Source organism: Balaenoptera acutorostrata, chromosome 3 (assembly GCF_949987535.1).
Source record: "Balaenoptera acutorostrata chromosome 3, mBalAcu1.1, whole genome shotgun sequence".
In the NCBI taxonomy this organism is placed as follows: Eukaryota; Metazoa; Chordata; class Mammalia; order Artiodactyla; family Balaenopteridae; genus Balaenoptera; species Balaenoptera acutorostrata.
In genome coordinates, this window is record NC_080066.1 from 133,161,709 (window position 1) to 133,178,295 (window position 16,587).

Below are 16,587 nucleotides of genomic sequence, written 5' to 3' on the forward strand. Positions count from 1 at the left end.
TGGCTAGGATGTCTTCCCCGTTCTTACACCAAAGAAGGGATTTGCGTCCAATCCGGAAAGGGCAGAGCTGAGTCGGATTATCTCACTCCCTTTCCCAGGACCGTCCTTCGTGCTTTCCCTCCTACCGCAGTCTCACCTCCTCCACCCCCGGTAAGCTCCCGTCGCTGCGCCTCCGGGGCCCCGCCCCCCCGCGTCTGCGCTCTCGCGAAGGGGTGGGGCGGTGGCGCTCTGACACCTGGCGGCCGCGGGGGGGCGGGCCGAAGGCGAGCGTGGGCTGGGATTGGCTGGGGCGGCGCGGGGAGGGCGGGGTAGAAAGGGGAGACGGTAGTAGGGCTCGTGTTGGTGCGGGAGCCTGGGCGGCCTTAGGGGCGCGGAGACTCGGCGGGGGAGGGAGACGGCAGCAGCATGGCGGCCGGGCACGAGCCGCACAGCCCTCCTCTTTCCGGCTGTCGTCGCCGCCACCGCCGCCGCCGGAGTCGCTGGGACCCTTTAGTCTGCGTGTGTTAGTTGTAAGCCCGCTGCCTCCCCGTCAGTCCTCCGGTCTACCCTCCCTCCTTCCTTTCACCGCCACTGCCAGCCCGAGTGTCGGGCCGGCGGGTAACTCCCACTCCCACCCCACCCCACCCACAAGCCCGCGGGCCGGGACCATGGAGGACGTGAAGCTGGAGTTCCCCTCGCTCCCACAGTGCAAAGAAGACGCCGAGGTGAGTCTGTCGGTGACTGCCACTAACAGGCCTCCCCTTGTGGCTCCTCGGCCGAGGGGCGACCCCAGGCCCCAACCGTCGAAGCCTCCGGCTCCCCGGAGTCCTGTTGCCTCTTGAGGGCGTCCCGGGACCCAGGGGCGGAGCCTCGCCCTCCGGGGCCGTCAGCCCAGACCCCAGTCACTGAGTTCCTCTTACCCCCCTGAGTCTCCGGCGCCGGAGCCGGGTCTGGTCAGCTGAATTCAATGAGATGAGCAAAAGCAGCCCTTTCCCCCCAGGTTCGGCGTCGAGGCCTTACTTGGAGTAAGGTTCCCCTTTTTTTGCCAAAGCAATGCGAGGGTAATGTTTTTAATCTCCTTTTGAGGGGTAATCTTTGGTGTCGTCGATTCACTTGTGGGACACACGGCCCCACGTGTGGAATAGTCGTGGGCCCTGAACTCGCTAAGTGTGCCTTCAAAAAGTTTCCCGAAGTAGTTGGTTTGTTTTGTTTTGGTTTGGTTTTTGGTGTTTTTGAGGCAAGCCGTGACCAGCAGAGTAAATGTCACAAAGCTAGCTCGTTCGAATCTGAGAACTTCAATCCAAAACCTTGCCCTTTGGAGGGAAGTTAATATGGGGAATAAAATTCTTTATAACTTGTTCTCCTGATTTCTAATTTGGGGTTCTTTTTACCCCACCTTACTTCTTCCTTCCCTAACGTTTGTACTGAGTTTTTTCCCATCTATTCCTAGTTTAGAATACTTTATGGTATTGCAGAATACTAAATTAGAATTTTTCTGAAGACTCAGTTATAACAGGACAATGATATTCAGATATGCTTTAGTAGGATCGAGAAAGAAAGAAATCTAAAATCTCTTTTTAAGAGATCATTCAATTTATACCAAATATTCATTCTATTGAGTGTCTTCATTTGTGGTTCACGTTTTTTATCGGGGGCGGATCTTTTGCTTGTGATAATAATCCTTGAGAATTTCATGTTTTAAGAGTAGACTCTTAAATAGGAAAAGAAGTAGAATTTAGGTTAGGTTAAAAATGAATTTACACATTTTTCTTTGTTTTATATGGAATCATGTGAATGAAGAGTATGCTTTTATATCCTCAAAATGATTCAGAAATTTCATCACTGGCAGTAACCTAAGAAATAATGTAGAGCATTCCCACTTCTCAGGTGAAGAAATTGTAGCTTACTAAGAATAAATGATATGCCTAGCGCAAGACACAAGTGAGGACCTTGGTCTCCTCATTCTTAATTCATTGTCCTTTTTACTGCACCTCAATTCTTCCCTGTTCTAATCTTAATAGTTCTAGTTTAAAATGTTTACAGACTTTGTATTTAATCTTTTATTGTGTAAATAATGTATCTTATCTTTGCAAAGATTATAAAATCTTAGGAGGAATATAGCTTCTTTCCTGTGTCGGACAGAAGTAATGCTTAAACCTAGTACATAATGATATTATCTACTGAAAGCCAGTTCATTCCTTATTTCATAGCACTGGATGTTTGTTATCTCTCGGTTACAAGTGACAAAAACCAGAGGAGCTTAAGCAAAAAAGAAAAGAAGTAACTAAATCCAGAAAGTTTGGAGTGCAGCTGGTCTCAGGGACTTGACTAGGTGGTATTATAATGCATCAGAGCTGCCCCTGCCTTTCATTAGTCCTTGTCTCTACTTTCTGTCAAGGTCTGTTCTTTTTCTTGGGCTTCTGCACAGGTATGGAGTTTGGCCATCAGTTGCTCAAGGGTCATATGCTTACAGCATACACATTGAGGAACAAAAGTGCCTTTCTCTAAGCTTCAGTGTTTAAAATCTAGAAGATTGGCCCAATTTAGGTCATATGCCCATCCTTTGGATCAGTCAAGAGAGCCAGGAAGGGGTGAATACAGTGAGGGGTCCAGTCTAGGTCAGATGCTCACTTCCTAGCATCTGACCTACGGGAGTGAAGCTTTCATTAGTAGCCCTCCCACCAAAACCGTAGGAGCATTTCACGAAAGATGGAGGATGCGTTCTGGACAGACAAAACTGTAAATAACCATTAAATAGGGCATATAGTTACTCATGATAAACTGACTAATAAAACAGAATGTAATTTTCTAATTTCCAGTGAGATACATAAAGTGGCAAACAGTTTTACATGGTTATGGTGACCAGCCAGCATAGTTCCTTCCACATAGGAAGCAGTACCAATCACAATCCAAATCTTGCTTAAGTAAAAAAAAAATTCAAGTACAGAGATTTCAGTGAAGGCTCTTAATGATTGTTGTGATCAGGCTATGGTAGCTTGATGATCCTGTCACTTCTATAAAAATATTACTTCTAAGTTTCGTGAAATACTGGTTAGAGCGCTCTTTACAGGATAGTTGTTAGTAGAAATTTAGCTGTGTTTAGATGGGTTTGCAAAAAGATCATCATTCCTTTAAAACTGCTGTGATTTCCCATTGTTTTTTTTTTAAACATCTTTATTGGAGTATAATTGCTTTACAGTGGTGTGTTTCTGCTTTATAACAAAGTGAATCAGCTATACATATACATATATCCGCATATCTCCTCCCTCTTGCGTCTCCCTCCCACCCTCCCTATCCCACCCCTCTAGATGGTCACAAACCACCAGCTGATCTCCCTGTGCTATGCGGCTGCTTCCCACTAGCTATCTGTTTTACATTTGGTAGTGTATATATGTCCATGCCACTCTCTCACTTCGTCCCAGCTTACCCTTCCCCCTCCCCGTGTCCTCAAGTCCATTCTCTACGTCTGCATCTTTATTCCTGTCCTGCCCCTAGGTTTTTCAGAACCATTGTTTTGAGGATGAAGTTCAAACCCTTAACGTCATCAGCACGGTCCTGTGTGAACTGGCATCACCTGCCTCTCTAATCTCATTATGAGCTACTCTTCCCCTTGCTCCATTCTCCGTGTGCCCTATCCATAGTCATCTTCTCTCAGTTTCTGGAATGCTTCAATGTTTTCCCCCTATCTCAGGACCTTTACGTTACTATTTTCCCCTACCATAACTGCCAGCATTCCCCTTGCCCTCTCCTCATTAACTGTTTGCTCTTGGGTTAGATCTCACTTGAGGCATCATTTCTTCAGAGAAACTTTCCCTGATTTTGCCATTTCCTCCTGTCCCCTCTCTTATTCTCCAGACTAGTTCAATCCCCCAGGTTTAAAAACCTCTGTAGCACTTGCTACTTTTACTTTTATACCTAACTTTGTAACAGTTATCATACTTATAATTTTGATCAATGTCTATTTTCCACTATAGCCTAAAAGTTTCATAAGGAGGCTTGGTCACCAATAAATTTCTGTCTTATTTGCCACTGTTTCTTTCATTTAACAGTGTCTGATATATATCATAAGCTTGATGAATGTTTTTTGACTTAATGAAAGAATCTTGATTAGTTTTAATAGTAGAGTCTTACTTGTGGCAAGATTACAGTAGTTTTTTTTACATGTGAAGAAAAAAAGCAGCGTACAGTAACAATTTTTAAACAAATTAGTTACATAGGTAGGGCTGTTGCTTTTATAATTCGAGAATTAATGTTTTATCTTCCTTTCAGATAGAAAGTGACATATTTTTTTCAGCTGCAGTTTGGCAACTTAAATGTTAGCCTTTCCATTTTCTTTTCTCTTTTGATTCTCTTAGTACAGAATCAAAAATAGGAGTTGCTTAATGTGTCTGACTGAGGATCCCTCTCCTAGCTCCTTTAAGTTTAGAATGGTGCTTTTTTAACCTGACTGTAGAGTACAATCACCCAAGGAACTTTTAAAATAACCATGCCTGGGCCCCTATTCTGATTTAACTGGTTTAAGATGGAGCTAGATAATTCTAATGGCAGCCAGGTTTAGGAATAACTGATTTAGAAGCATCTTACTTAAATGCCCCTCTGTTTCTCCATATCCCCCCAACCCTCTCATTTTTGAGTAAAAATCTCTTTTGGTCCTTTGGTTTAAGTAAAGCTTGAGTTAGGCATGGGAACTAAAGGAAAGAGCTTATTCTGAAGAGGACTGTTTTTTTTGGAGGAGAGAAACTGTAATACTACTTTTTCTGTTTTGTGAAGTGTACCAGCTCAGGTATAGTATTCTGATGTTTTGTTTTGTGTTTTCCTGAACTCCCCCAACCTGTATAAAAAAAAAAAATCCTCTTGGTATTTCTAAAAGTTACATGTTTCAACTACCCTAATCCATCTGATGATAAGAATTAAGTTTTTATAGGTTACAGCCTGTGTCCTTTGGTGAATTTATTTATTTGTTTATTGGTCTTTGAACATTTTTATAGCATTTTTTCCTGTCCCCTAAGTGTGATTTTATAGATCGTGTAACTGCATTTTCTTGAGAAGGAAGAAGAGAGCCTGAAAGGTGTTTTAGTATGTGGTACCTTCTATCTCATATTGATGATTGAAGGATTTTCACTTGTGAATTTCTGTCAGAAGCATGGTGTATTTCACAATTAAGGATATTTTAGCTTAGCAGGCTTGCTTTGGTTTGAGAAATATAGTTGGACTGCTTTGCTAATCATTGAAGCTTGGGAAGTTGATTCTACTAGTTATCTACGATAGTAATTCAGAATAGATCATTGGCAGTTATAATGGGAGTCTGACCCATTAATACTCCCATCTCTAAATTGATGGATTTTAGGAACTGTGGGCAGGTTGAGATTGAGTGTGATACACCCAAGACTTGGTTATTAGAGACATGTTCAGACAGATATGTGTCTGGTAGAGCACGACTGTAAGCATGAATGACTTTCAAAATCTTGATGTAGTACATTAAAGGCAGAATTGGTAGACAAGGCAGGTTTAAGATTTGTTCTGTAGGTAGTAATCAGAGCTAGATAAACAAAGAGGGTAAACTCCTGAGATCAGGAGTATTGCCTATTACAGCAAGTCATGCTAACTAAAGTAGGCTGCATGCTTGTCTGTCCTGTGAATAGGAGTAATTTTTCATTCTCTTCTATACAGCTTGCTTTTTACTCCTGTAATATTTCTTCTATAAATACAGCATACATGTTCTATTGAATACAACCTTATGAGAAGCTCAAAATTTATTTGAAGCCTGTTTCACTTAAAAATTCGTGTAAATTTTGCATTCTATTCTATATGCTCATGTTTGTTTTAATGTTTTAAATTAGTGGTCAGTGAAAATACTTTTTTTCTCCAGGAAAACAAAAAAACAAAAAACAAAACTTCTGATAAAATTAATACACCAGAAAGAAGCACATGTTTATCCTGTGGCTTTAAGTGCCATCTGGCATATTGCGTAGTATTCCCTGGAATATATGTACACCATTTCCCTATATATGTTCCTCTGTTTTTCTTCTTTCATCACACATAATGTAGAGATTTCATTTTAGGTAAACGCAAAAGTACACATTTCTTTAATCGCTTTCTTCTTTCTCACAGCTCTGACCAGTTTTTTCCGGAAGATAAGGCTGACTGTTAGACTACTAGAGAATCTTTTAAAAAAAAAAAAAAAAAAGAAAAAGAAAAGAAAAGAGAAAGAAATAAGATCCATAGAATCTAGTACCGTGGATCTCCTCAGTGCTTATTCTCTGGCAGGCACTGTGTTCAATGGTTAGCGGTTCTGTGACTAAAATGACAAGAATATTTGACCTAACTTCTTTAACAGTTTTTCAATATAAAAAAGTTGGGGTGGGCTTCCCTGGTGGCGCAGTGGTTGAGAATCTGCCTGCTAATGCAGGGGACACGGGTTCGAGCCCTGGTCTGGGAAGATCCCACATGCCACGGAGCAGCTGGGCCCGTGAGCCACAACTACTGAGCCTGCGCGTCTGGAGCCTGTGCCCCGCAACGGGAGGGGCCGCGATAGTGAAAGGCCCGCGCACCGCGATGAAGAGTGGCCCCCACTTGCCGCAACTAGAGAAAGCCCTCGCACGAACCGAAGACCCAACACAGCCAAAAATAAAGAAATAAATAAAATAAAGTAGCTATAAAAAAAAAAAAAAAAAAAGTTGTAACATATTGGTAAGTTAACAAAGCAGGTAAACATTCAGTCTGTACAGTTTGATTACATTTCCCCCTCTACTGGCTTGTAAATTACATACTTTTTTCTATTCTATTAATCGCTATAAACTAATCATTATTATTATTTTATGTAGTCAGTATTTGTTTAAATATAACTATATGTTTGCCTTATAGTTCATTCTTACATTGAGAGGCTGTATAGTGTAGCGATTAAGAGAATGGACTCTAGAGTCAGACTACGTGAACTTGAAGTCAGGTTATGTAGGCTCTCTGTACCTAAAATAGAAATGTAAAATAGAGACAGTAGTACCTTTTCTTCAAAAAAACATCTTTTAGAAGTTCCTTTAATAAGAGTCTGCTGGTAATAAATTCTCTTTTGTTTGTTTGTTTGTATGGAATTGTCTTTTATTTCACTCTTGTTCTTGAAAGACGATTTTCTCAATATATATTCTAAACTAACAATTATTTATTTCACCACTTTGTATTGTTCCTCTGTCTTCTGCCTTTCCATTCTTGTAGTTGAGAAGTCAGGGTCAGTCATATTGTCTTTCCTTTATATGTAATCTATCTTTTTTGTCTGGATGCTCTCTTTTTTTAATAGAGATAAAATTTACATAGAGTGTAATGCACAGATATTAAATGTACAATTCAGTGAGTTTTGTTAAATATATACACCAGTGTATCTACTGCTTGTATCAAGATGTAGACCATTTCTCCCAACATAGAAAGTTACCTCATATCCATTTCCAGGCAACCCCTACCCCACCCCACATTAGGCAACGAATATGATGATTTCTGTAACCATAGTTTAGTTTTGTCTGTTCTTGAACTTCATATAAATTGAATCATGCAAAATGGACTGTTTTGTTTATGGCTTCTTTCACTGAACATAATACCTGTGAAATTCATCTATATTGTGTTTATGGGTAGTTGATTCTTTTTCATTGCTGAGTACTGTTTCATTGTATGAGTATACCATGGATAGACATTTGGGTTATTTGGGGTTATGATGAATAAAGCTACTTTGAATATTTTTGTACAAGTCTTTTTGTGGACGTATGTTTTCATTTCTCTTTGGTAAATCTTAGTAGTGGAATTGCTGGATTAATCGGGTAAGTGTATTATTAGCATTTCATTTTATACTCAGCAGTATTTGAAAGTCCCAGTTGCTCCACGTCATTACTAACATTTGGTGTTGTCACTTTTTAACTTTAGTCAATCGTGGATATGTAATGGTATCCTATGCTTTGAATTTGAATTTGTTGTTTTAATATAATTTGAATTTCCCTAATGTTGAGCATATTTTCATGTGATATTGGCCATTTAGATATCTTCCATAATGAGATGTCTGTCTACTTCTTTGCCCATTTTAAAAATTATGTTTTCACTTTATTGTTGGTGTGTATTTTTGTATTTTGGATACAAGTCTTTTGTTGGATATATGTATTACAAATGTTTTCTTTCAGTCTGTGGCTTGATCTTTCATTTTCTTAGCAGTGTATTTCCTTGAGCAGAAGTTTTTAATTTTCATGAAATCGAATTTACTAAATTGTTTTTTCCCTTTGTGCTTAGTACCTTTTGTGCCCTCTTTAAGACATCTTTCCTTTTCCCAAGGTTGCAAAGATATTCTCCTATGTTTTCTTCTAGAAGTTATATCATTTTTGCACTTATGTTTATACACACACACACACTTTTTTTCGTTCATTCAACAATTATTTATTGAGTGCCTACTATGTGCCAGGTACTGTCATCAAGTGCTGGAAATAGATACAGCAATGAAGACAGATGAGATGTTTGTGTGTGTGTGTGCTCGCATGCATGTGCATGCGCACACACACGTGTGGTCAGGATCAAGATTCGTTTTATTTTCCAGACATTTATCCAGTTGTTCCAGCACCACTTGTTGAAAGACTTTTCTTTCTGCATTGAATTGCCTTGGTGTCTTTCAGGAAAAGTAATTGACTGCATATATGTAGGTCTTTTGGCCTCTATTCTTTTCCAGTCTTCTATTTGCTTTTAGTCTGGAAAAACAAATTCTCCTTTCTGTGTTTGCTGTGCTGCTGTTTCACTGTTTACCTGTGCATTTCTTTCCTTTATCCTGCTTGGGATTTACTGGGCCGCCTATTTCTGAGGTATCTTTAACTACTTTCGGAAAATTCTCATTAATATCTGGTGTAATATCTCTCCTTTATTTTCTCACCCCTCCTTCTGGAACTTAGATTCTATGGATGTTAGACCATTTAATTCTATCTTATATGTCTATTAACTGCTCATATTTTCCATCTCTGAATTTAGGTCATTTCATTAGTTCTGTTTTCCAGTTCACAGATTCTCTCTCTATGTCCTTCTGTTTAGCCTATCTGTTGACTTTTCATTTCAGTTATACTTTTTCAGTTCTACATATTCCTTTTGGCTCCCTTAAAAATTAGTTTCTTAATTTTTGGTCATACTTATGGTACTCTTATTTCTTTAAATATATTAAATGTGTTGTATTTTTCATTGTTGTAATTAATATCTGCCGTCTTTGTGGCTGTGATTCAGTTGTATCGCTTTTCATGGTGATTCGTTTCATCTTTTTTTTTTTTAATGAATTTTATATTGCGAGTTCATTGGAACCTATCTGTTTGAATTATTTCTGATCTAGGTTTAGGGTATGTTCCTCCAGAGAGAAAATGCATTTGCTTCTCCCAGGAACCCATGGACACTATTTACCCAGGACCACTTGACATTAAATTTTCACTTGGCCTCACAAAGATAATTGCATTCTAATGCCAAACCAGAGTGAAGACCAGATTGGTTAGGAAGACCCCACCCCACCCCACTACTACCACCACCACCACCTACTCAGAACCAAAGCTAGGAAAGGCAAGAGTACTCATTTTTATGGGGATGAAGTGAGGCCCCACTCCCTCCACTTTATCTTTCACTGAGGGTGTTGCCCTTTGGGGGTCCCAGCTTTTTGGTCATGATCTGACTTTGAGCAGGTCCTAGGCTTTGTCTCATGTGCCGTGCCATTTAAAATTAAGGCCATCATGAGGATGTGGAACAACTAGAACTGCCATACATTCCTGGTGAGAGTGTAAATTGCTCTTCTAAAACTTTTGACAGTGTCTAGTAAAGCCAAATATAGGCCTACTCTGTGATTTAGTCATTCCATTGCCACTTATATATCCAAGAGCAATAAATGCGTATGTCCACCAAAGAGCATATAAAAGAGTTTTCATTGCACCTTTATTCATAATTGCCAAAACCTGGAAGCTACTTAAATCCCCACCAACAGGAGAGTGAGTAAATTGTGGAATATTTATACACTAGTATACTGCACAGCAGTGAAAAGGAACAAACTACTGACATACACAACAACATGGATGAATCTCATGGACATTAGGCTGAGTGAGATAAACCAGACATAAAATAGTACTGCTGTATGATTCCATTTACATGAAGTTCCAGAACAGACAAAACTAAAATCTGTAGTGATGGAAGTTAGTGGTCACCTCTGAAAACAGGAGATATTGACTGAAAAGAAGAATGAAGGAACTTTCTGGGATGGTGGAAATCTTCGTCTGAGTGGTGATCATATGGGTATGTATGTTTGTAAAAATTGATTGAGCTCTACGTTCAGATTTGGGCATTTTAACACCTCATTATAAGTTCTCTTATACCTACATTTTAAAAGAACAGAAAGAAATATAAGGCCATGAAAAGACTAGCAGATCTTCTCAGTATGCTCTGTTTCAGTGCTTACTACCCTTGCTGTGTTTGTGCTTTCTTGTGTTCATGAGTGTGTGTCTCTCTGGGGATTTCCCTCACTTCTTAGTTCAGCTGTGCATTTAAAGATACTTTTAAAAATATATTTTAACAGTCATTTCATAGATGGTTTCTCAGGGTTTATAGTCCGCTTCTACTACATTGCTGAGACCAATTTTCAAGATTAAAAACGAAAAATGTATTTTGTTTCTCTATTTTAAAAAAAATGCTGACTGTCTTTGTAGGAGTACTATTCTCTCTTTCCATTACAGAGATATAACATTTCTACCTTATATGTTAAAAATACTTTTCTGACTTGGGGAATCTGGATGGAGGGTAAAGGGAATTCCTTGTACTATTTTTTTCAACTTTTCTGTAATTCTAAAATTATTTCAAAATAAAAAGGTGTTTTTTTTTTTAACTTTTTGCAGTTTTAACTTTAGAAACCTAATTACTATTTATAATTCTGAGTTTTAAGCAACCAAACTAGAAACTTTTGGAATGTAGTCCATTTACAAATGAGGACTATCTGTCCTATATTTGATTCTTCATTTCAATTCACTGTAATAGCTTTTTTCTTTTTCTTTTAAAATATTTTCTGTCTTTTGCCATTTTGCATTGGCATTTTGCATTATTTTCCAACTTCTTTATCTTGGTCTGCATTCCAAGAATGAACTCTGTACTTCGGTGAAGTGTATCTGTAAAGGAACTTGAACTAGACAGAATCTTAAGCCCAAGTGAGATATGGGAAAGGCTGTTTGATGAGCATCTGGCAGTTTAGATCAGGAATGACAAATAAATACCTATCACATTCTGTTCTTTCATCATTGCAGATATTGCTCAATGACCACAGCACTCTTTCCTTCCTTGAGTCTTTCTCCACATAGGGTTTTAGCTATCTACTGCCAGTTGGTTAGAGTTGGCACGAATGACAAAAAGTCTATTTGACATCTCTGATTTAGAGGATCATTTTTGAGAGAAACTTCTGGAATACCTATCCTTATTATTATTGAACTATTCCATCCATTATAAAGTAACATAATCATAATTTTGGAAGCCCAATTATTTAAAGAATTACCTTAATCGTTGTTTTCTTGTCACTTAAATTTTCAGGTGTTTGTGAAGCCAGTTGAATCTGCTATTTTTATAGAATATTCTATAAGTATAATGTATTTTTTAAAAATCCATACACTTGTATATTACATCTTTAACTTTTAATTGGGTGACATTTTTCATAATGTTATTTACTTTTCTTATGTTTTCCTTCCATTTTTAAGGAGTGGACCTACCCTATGAGACGAGAGATGCAGGTATGACAACCTTCTCATTTATTCCAGCCAGCCTGTATTACTGTTACTATCATTGTTGAATAATTTAACCTAATTTCACAAAGGATTTGAGTCCTGTTGACTCATGATCTGTAGGTTCATCATTGAGTATTTTAAATATTAACATATTTAAAGTTAATCGTGGCTCTTAAAAAGATGGGAGATGAAATTTCTTTCTTAGATTAGAACCATGGGCATAGTAATACATGTTTGTGCTTAATGAGTCACTTTGTTTTTCTTCATCTGAAAAATTGGGTACGATATTTGTATTATTTCTGAAAGCAGTTTACTTTCTGTGTTTGTCTAGCTTAGATAAACTCAGGAGAGTTGACTGTAAAGCACATCACCCTTTTGACTAATTGCTCATCTTTGTGTCTGATTCCCAGTCAACTTTCATAGTGAAGTTCTCCAGAAGATTGAGTTGAATACTCACAGTATGGAATGAATGAATTAGTGATAGCTAACCCACATAGCAGTACTTTTTTTGTGTTGCATTTCAACTTTGCTACTCCCAAGATCAAGCAATGTCTCCCCTTCTCAGGAATCTCTTGACTTCTAAAAATCTGTTCCCTTTCTCTCTTTGTGAAAATTCACTTTTTAAAAATATGTGATTACCCGTGGGGCATTTTACTTGCTGCTATGGGGAATGCAAATATGAGTAAAATTTAGTTTCTGCCCACAAGAAGCTATTAGAAGAAATCACACCTATACACAAATAATTCTGATGTCCCATAGAACCGAACTACAAAATTATATTAGTATATAGAGTATGATATATACTCTATATACTAAAAACTTTCTATATTGAATTCACATAGAATTCACATTGAAAGCTTTCTATATTGAATTCACATAGAATAAATTTTAATTCACCATTCAGAAGTTATTTATTTAAATTGCTGAGACTCTGTCAATAGTCAATAGTCTTTTTTTTTTAAGCTTTGCAATAATACTTTACATAGGTAAAAGTTGTAATCTTGTTTTATCTTGTATTACTTTTGGTTTGACTGAATAAGGTTTTGTGTAATTCCAAAGGGATGATTTTCTTTATACCTATTTTATTTCTAAACTATAGCAGAGAATAGAAGTAAAATTAGGGGTGTTTTAGTAATCTAAAAGACAACAATACAATATAGTAATTCTACTCAAACTGCTTATAAAAAGCACTATGGAAGTTCAAATACCTGACTTTTCAGAACTACATTTAAACTTTAAATGTGTCATTTGATTATATAAAGCACATCTGCATTTCTCTTCCCAATCATTTGCTCAGTGTGGCTAGAAAATACTCCCTAAATAACAGGCTTTTTAGCAAATTATTATAACAACTATGAAAACACTCAGCTAATCCACTTATATGGTACATATTTTGTATAGATTTAAATTGCTGATGGTAAATAGCTCAATTTTTTTTCCTAGGAAATTTTGCCTGGATTATTTTTAGGCCCATATTCTTCTGCCATGAAAAGCAAGGTAAGAACTTTAGATTAGATTCATCAAGAGACCTTATTAACCAACTATTTGGAGTAAATTTTTTTAGTAGAAAGAGTTTTATTTGAGGAAGGGTGCACCGATATTGCATATGAACAGTAGTTGTCACTCTGGAGCACCTACTTCTTTCCAAATTTTACTGGACCAGTGATTCTCATGTTTAACCACAAATCACAAATGAGTTTTTGTATTTTTTCCTCATGATATCCATGTATTTAAAAGACTTACCAAAAACTGACCTTTAATAATTTATTTACCCTCTAAGATGTTAGACATCTATAATTGCTAATCATAGTTTCTGAAAAATATGAGATACAATTAAATCCCAAAATAAGGTTATTTAACATTTTAGTTAAAGGGTAAGAGAGTATGAATGCACTCATACGCACCCACGTATTTTAATTGAAGTGACTCAAATCTTCTGTTCTTCCAGACTTTAGAGGTATGGATGTTCCAGGTTGTAAAGTATTGTACTATATATCTAGATGTCCTATATAGTTAACCTGAAATGTATTTCTTCAGTTACACAGTTAAAAGGGTAGATCTCATTCAAATATATGTAACAGTGTTATTGTCACTTCTAGAGGATTCAGCCCTATGAATTATGACAGTGCTAATTCTCTCTGAATTATAATGTGAAACATTATATCACAAATGTTTTCCCTAGTAACCTGCCTATTTAGAAGTCAGTGTTCTTGTGTATGATACTTACCTGCAGTAGGTTTTATAAAAACTGTAGAATTTAAAGCTTTTATGAAATAATTTGTTGTATTTACGAATTTTAGGTGATTGGGAGTTTTTTAAAGTTAATGTCATTCCTTTTGGTATTGGAAGGCTTTTTGACTGTTGAGGACTATCTAAGAGTAACCCTAGTCATTTTGATGGCCTACAGCTAAGTTGGAAAGGTGGGGCATGGATAAAAAAATATCTATGTAAATAAATACTAAGGAAAGAATATGGTAGATAACTATAGAATTAACTGTGACTTACTTTGTGAAAACAAAGTTATGCCCAAATAATGTAATATTCACAAATACTGGCCTTCAGGATGATTTTAGACTATTTGCTTTTTGTATTCTCACTGCACTTTATAAATATACCTGTTATACTCTTTCTCACATTAATTTATAAATGTTTGTTTACAGATCTATCGTCTCAAAATCTCTTCCCCCTAATTTCACCATAGTCTCATTAGACTGAAGAAGAGCTTCTATGGCACAATTTGATTATTTCCCACCATGAGTCATTATAGTACAGCCCATATTTCTTTTCATTTCATCATCCAAAAAAATAACAAAAGAATAACGGAGATAAAGAAACCTTAGGGAATAAACTCCTGTTCTAATAAACTCACTTTGTTTAGCCTATCCTTTATTACATTCAAATACAGTTTTAATAAAAGACATATTTAGGCTCTTTGTAAGTAGTGAACCATTTCTTTTTCTAAAATTTTTCTGTTGTTTGTAGGTGTGAGATAAGGTCATAATTTGCTTTGTATAAATGAAAGTCTGTTGAAAAATAAAAACTGTTTTGTGTGCTATTACTTTTGGGTTCTATCTTAAGGTTTGTTTTTCACTTAGTAATCTAATGTGCCTTCCAGGCTTGTTAAAACATGTTTTTATCCCTAATTTTATATATGTCTTCTTGTAGTTTCTCACATTAGTAGAGTAGATATGAAAACTTCACATATCATAGATCAATCATAAACAAAGGAATGAATATTGAATTTACTTTGGAGTTTCCGTAAATGTGAATACGGAACACTGATTTATTGGGTTTTTTTTAAGATTTTTTTTGATGTGGACCATTTTTTTTTTAAGTTTTTATTGAATTTGTTACAGTATTGCTTCTTTTTTTATGTTTTTTTGGCTTTTTGGCCACGAGGCATGTGGGATCTTAGCTCCCCAACCAGGGATCGAACATGTACCCCCTGCATTGGAAGGTGAAGTCTTAACCATTGGACCACCAGGGAAGTCCCCATTGATTCATTGTTAATCCTACCAAATGCTTACCTCCTTTCCCCTGTCTCAGGATGTACTCAGGAAATACAAAGATAATTGAACTCTAATCTATGCCAGACATAGGAAACCTAGCTGCAAAAATTAACATTTAAAAAACCACATTTTCTTAGCTTAGGCTGCTGTAATAAATACCATAGACTGGATGGCTTCAACAACCGACATTTATTTCTCACAGTTCTGGAGGCTGGGAGGTTTGAGATGAGAGTGCCAGCATGGTTAGGTTTTGGTGAGGGCCCTCTTCTTGGTTTGCTGCCTTCTTGATGTATCCTCACATGGCAGAGAGACGAAGCTCTGATGTCTCTTCCTTTTCTTATAAGGGCACTAATTCCATCATGGGTGCTCCACCCTCATGGCCTCATCTATATCTAATTACCTCCCAAAGGCCCCACCAACTAATACTGTTATCTTGAAGGTTAGGGCTTCAACATAGGAATTTTAGGGAGACACAAACATTCAGTCTATAACAAATAGAAATTATTCTTTGACTTCTTTCATGAATTATTAGTATTGCTGTTCTGGACTGTTTATTACAGAAAGGGAATTAAATATATAGGATTATAAACTGAAAATAGAAAACTCAAGGTTATTAATTCTGATTCTTCATGATTTGTTCATTCATTTCTTGAACATATAATTATTGAACAAGTTCTATGTTCCAGGCACTGTTTTATACATACTTAGCATGAATCGGTGAACAAAGTCCTTATTCTCATGGAATTTATGTTCTAACTATTAAAATAACGTCACCTGTAAATTTCACTGAAACCTATAGTCACTTGCAAATAAAAATTTATTTGATAGTTCTTAGAGTTGTCATGTTAAATTGTTTTAAATGTAGAGCCCAAAAGCACCACAGAATATAATATCCTTTGGAGTTGCCAGTTTTAACTTTAGGAGAATTTTTAAACCCTAAAAGGTTAATTAGGTTTTGTGAATTGTATAACTTAATTCTGGCTTATAGTAGAAAAAGTGTACTGGGAGAGGCAGGGAGTAGTCTAGAAATCAGTGATGTTGAACAACTGTTTATGTCATAGTAGTCCTCTCTAAAAAATAAAAATTGTAGTCAATATATGTAACTGCCATTAACTGAAAACCCTTGCTGTGTGTTCCAGGCAGTATGCCAAACATTTTCTTATATAATTCTCACAACCACTCAGTGAATAGGTAGGGTTTTCCTTATTTTCATGTGAGAAAATTGAGCCACAGTGCTCAGGTCATTAGCAGAGCTGGGATCTAGAGCTTGGGGTCTCTCATGACTCCAAAGCCCATGCCTTTAACCACTATATAGTGTTATAAATAAATAATAAAGAGTATATAAATGTAAATTA

At 37.0% G+C, this 16,587-nt stretch overlaps 1 protein-coding gene across 2 annotated transcripts in view; it reads left to right on the plus strand.

Moving 5' to 3' along the window:
• Positions 1-325: 325 nt before the first annotated feature.
• STYX (serine/threonine/tyrosine interacting protein) overlaps positions 326-16,587 on the plus strand; it is a 36,976-nt gene continuing 20,714 nt past the window's right edge. For both annotated transcript variants that reach the window (XM_007192864.2, XM_057542916.1), the window contains exons 1-3: positions 326-704; positions 11,697-11,729; positions 13,167-13,220. In XM_007192864.2, the coding sequence (XP_007192926.1) occupies positions 648-704; positions 11,697-11,729; positions 13,167-13,220 (144 nt within the window). In that variant the 5' untranslated portion in view covers positions 326-647. The remainder of the gene's footprint in view (positions 705-11,696; positions 11,730-13,166; positions 13,221-16,587) is intronic.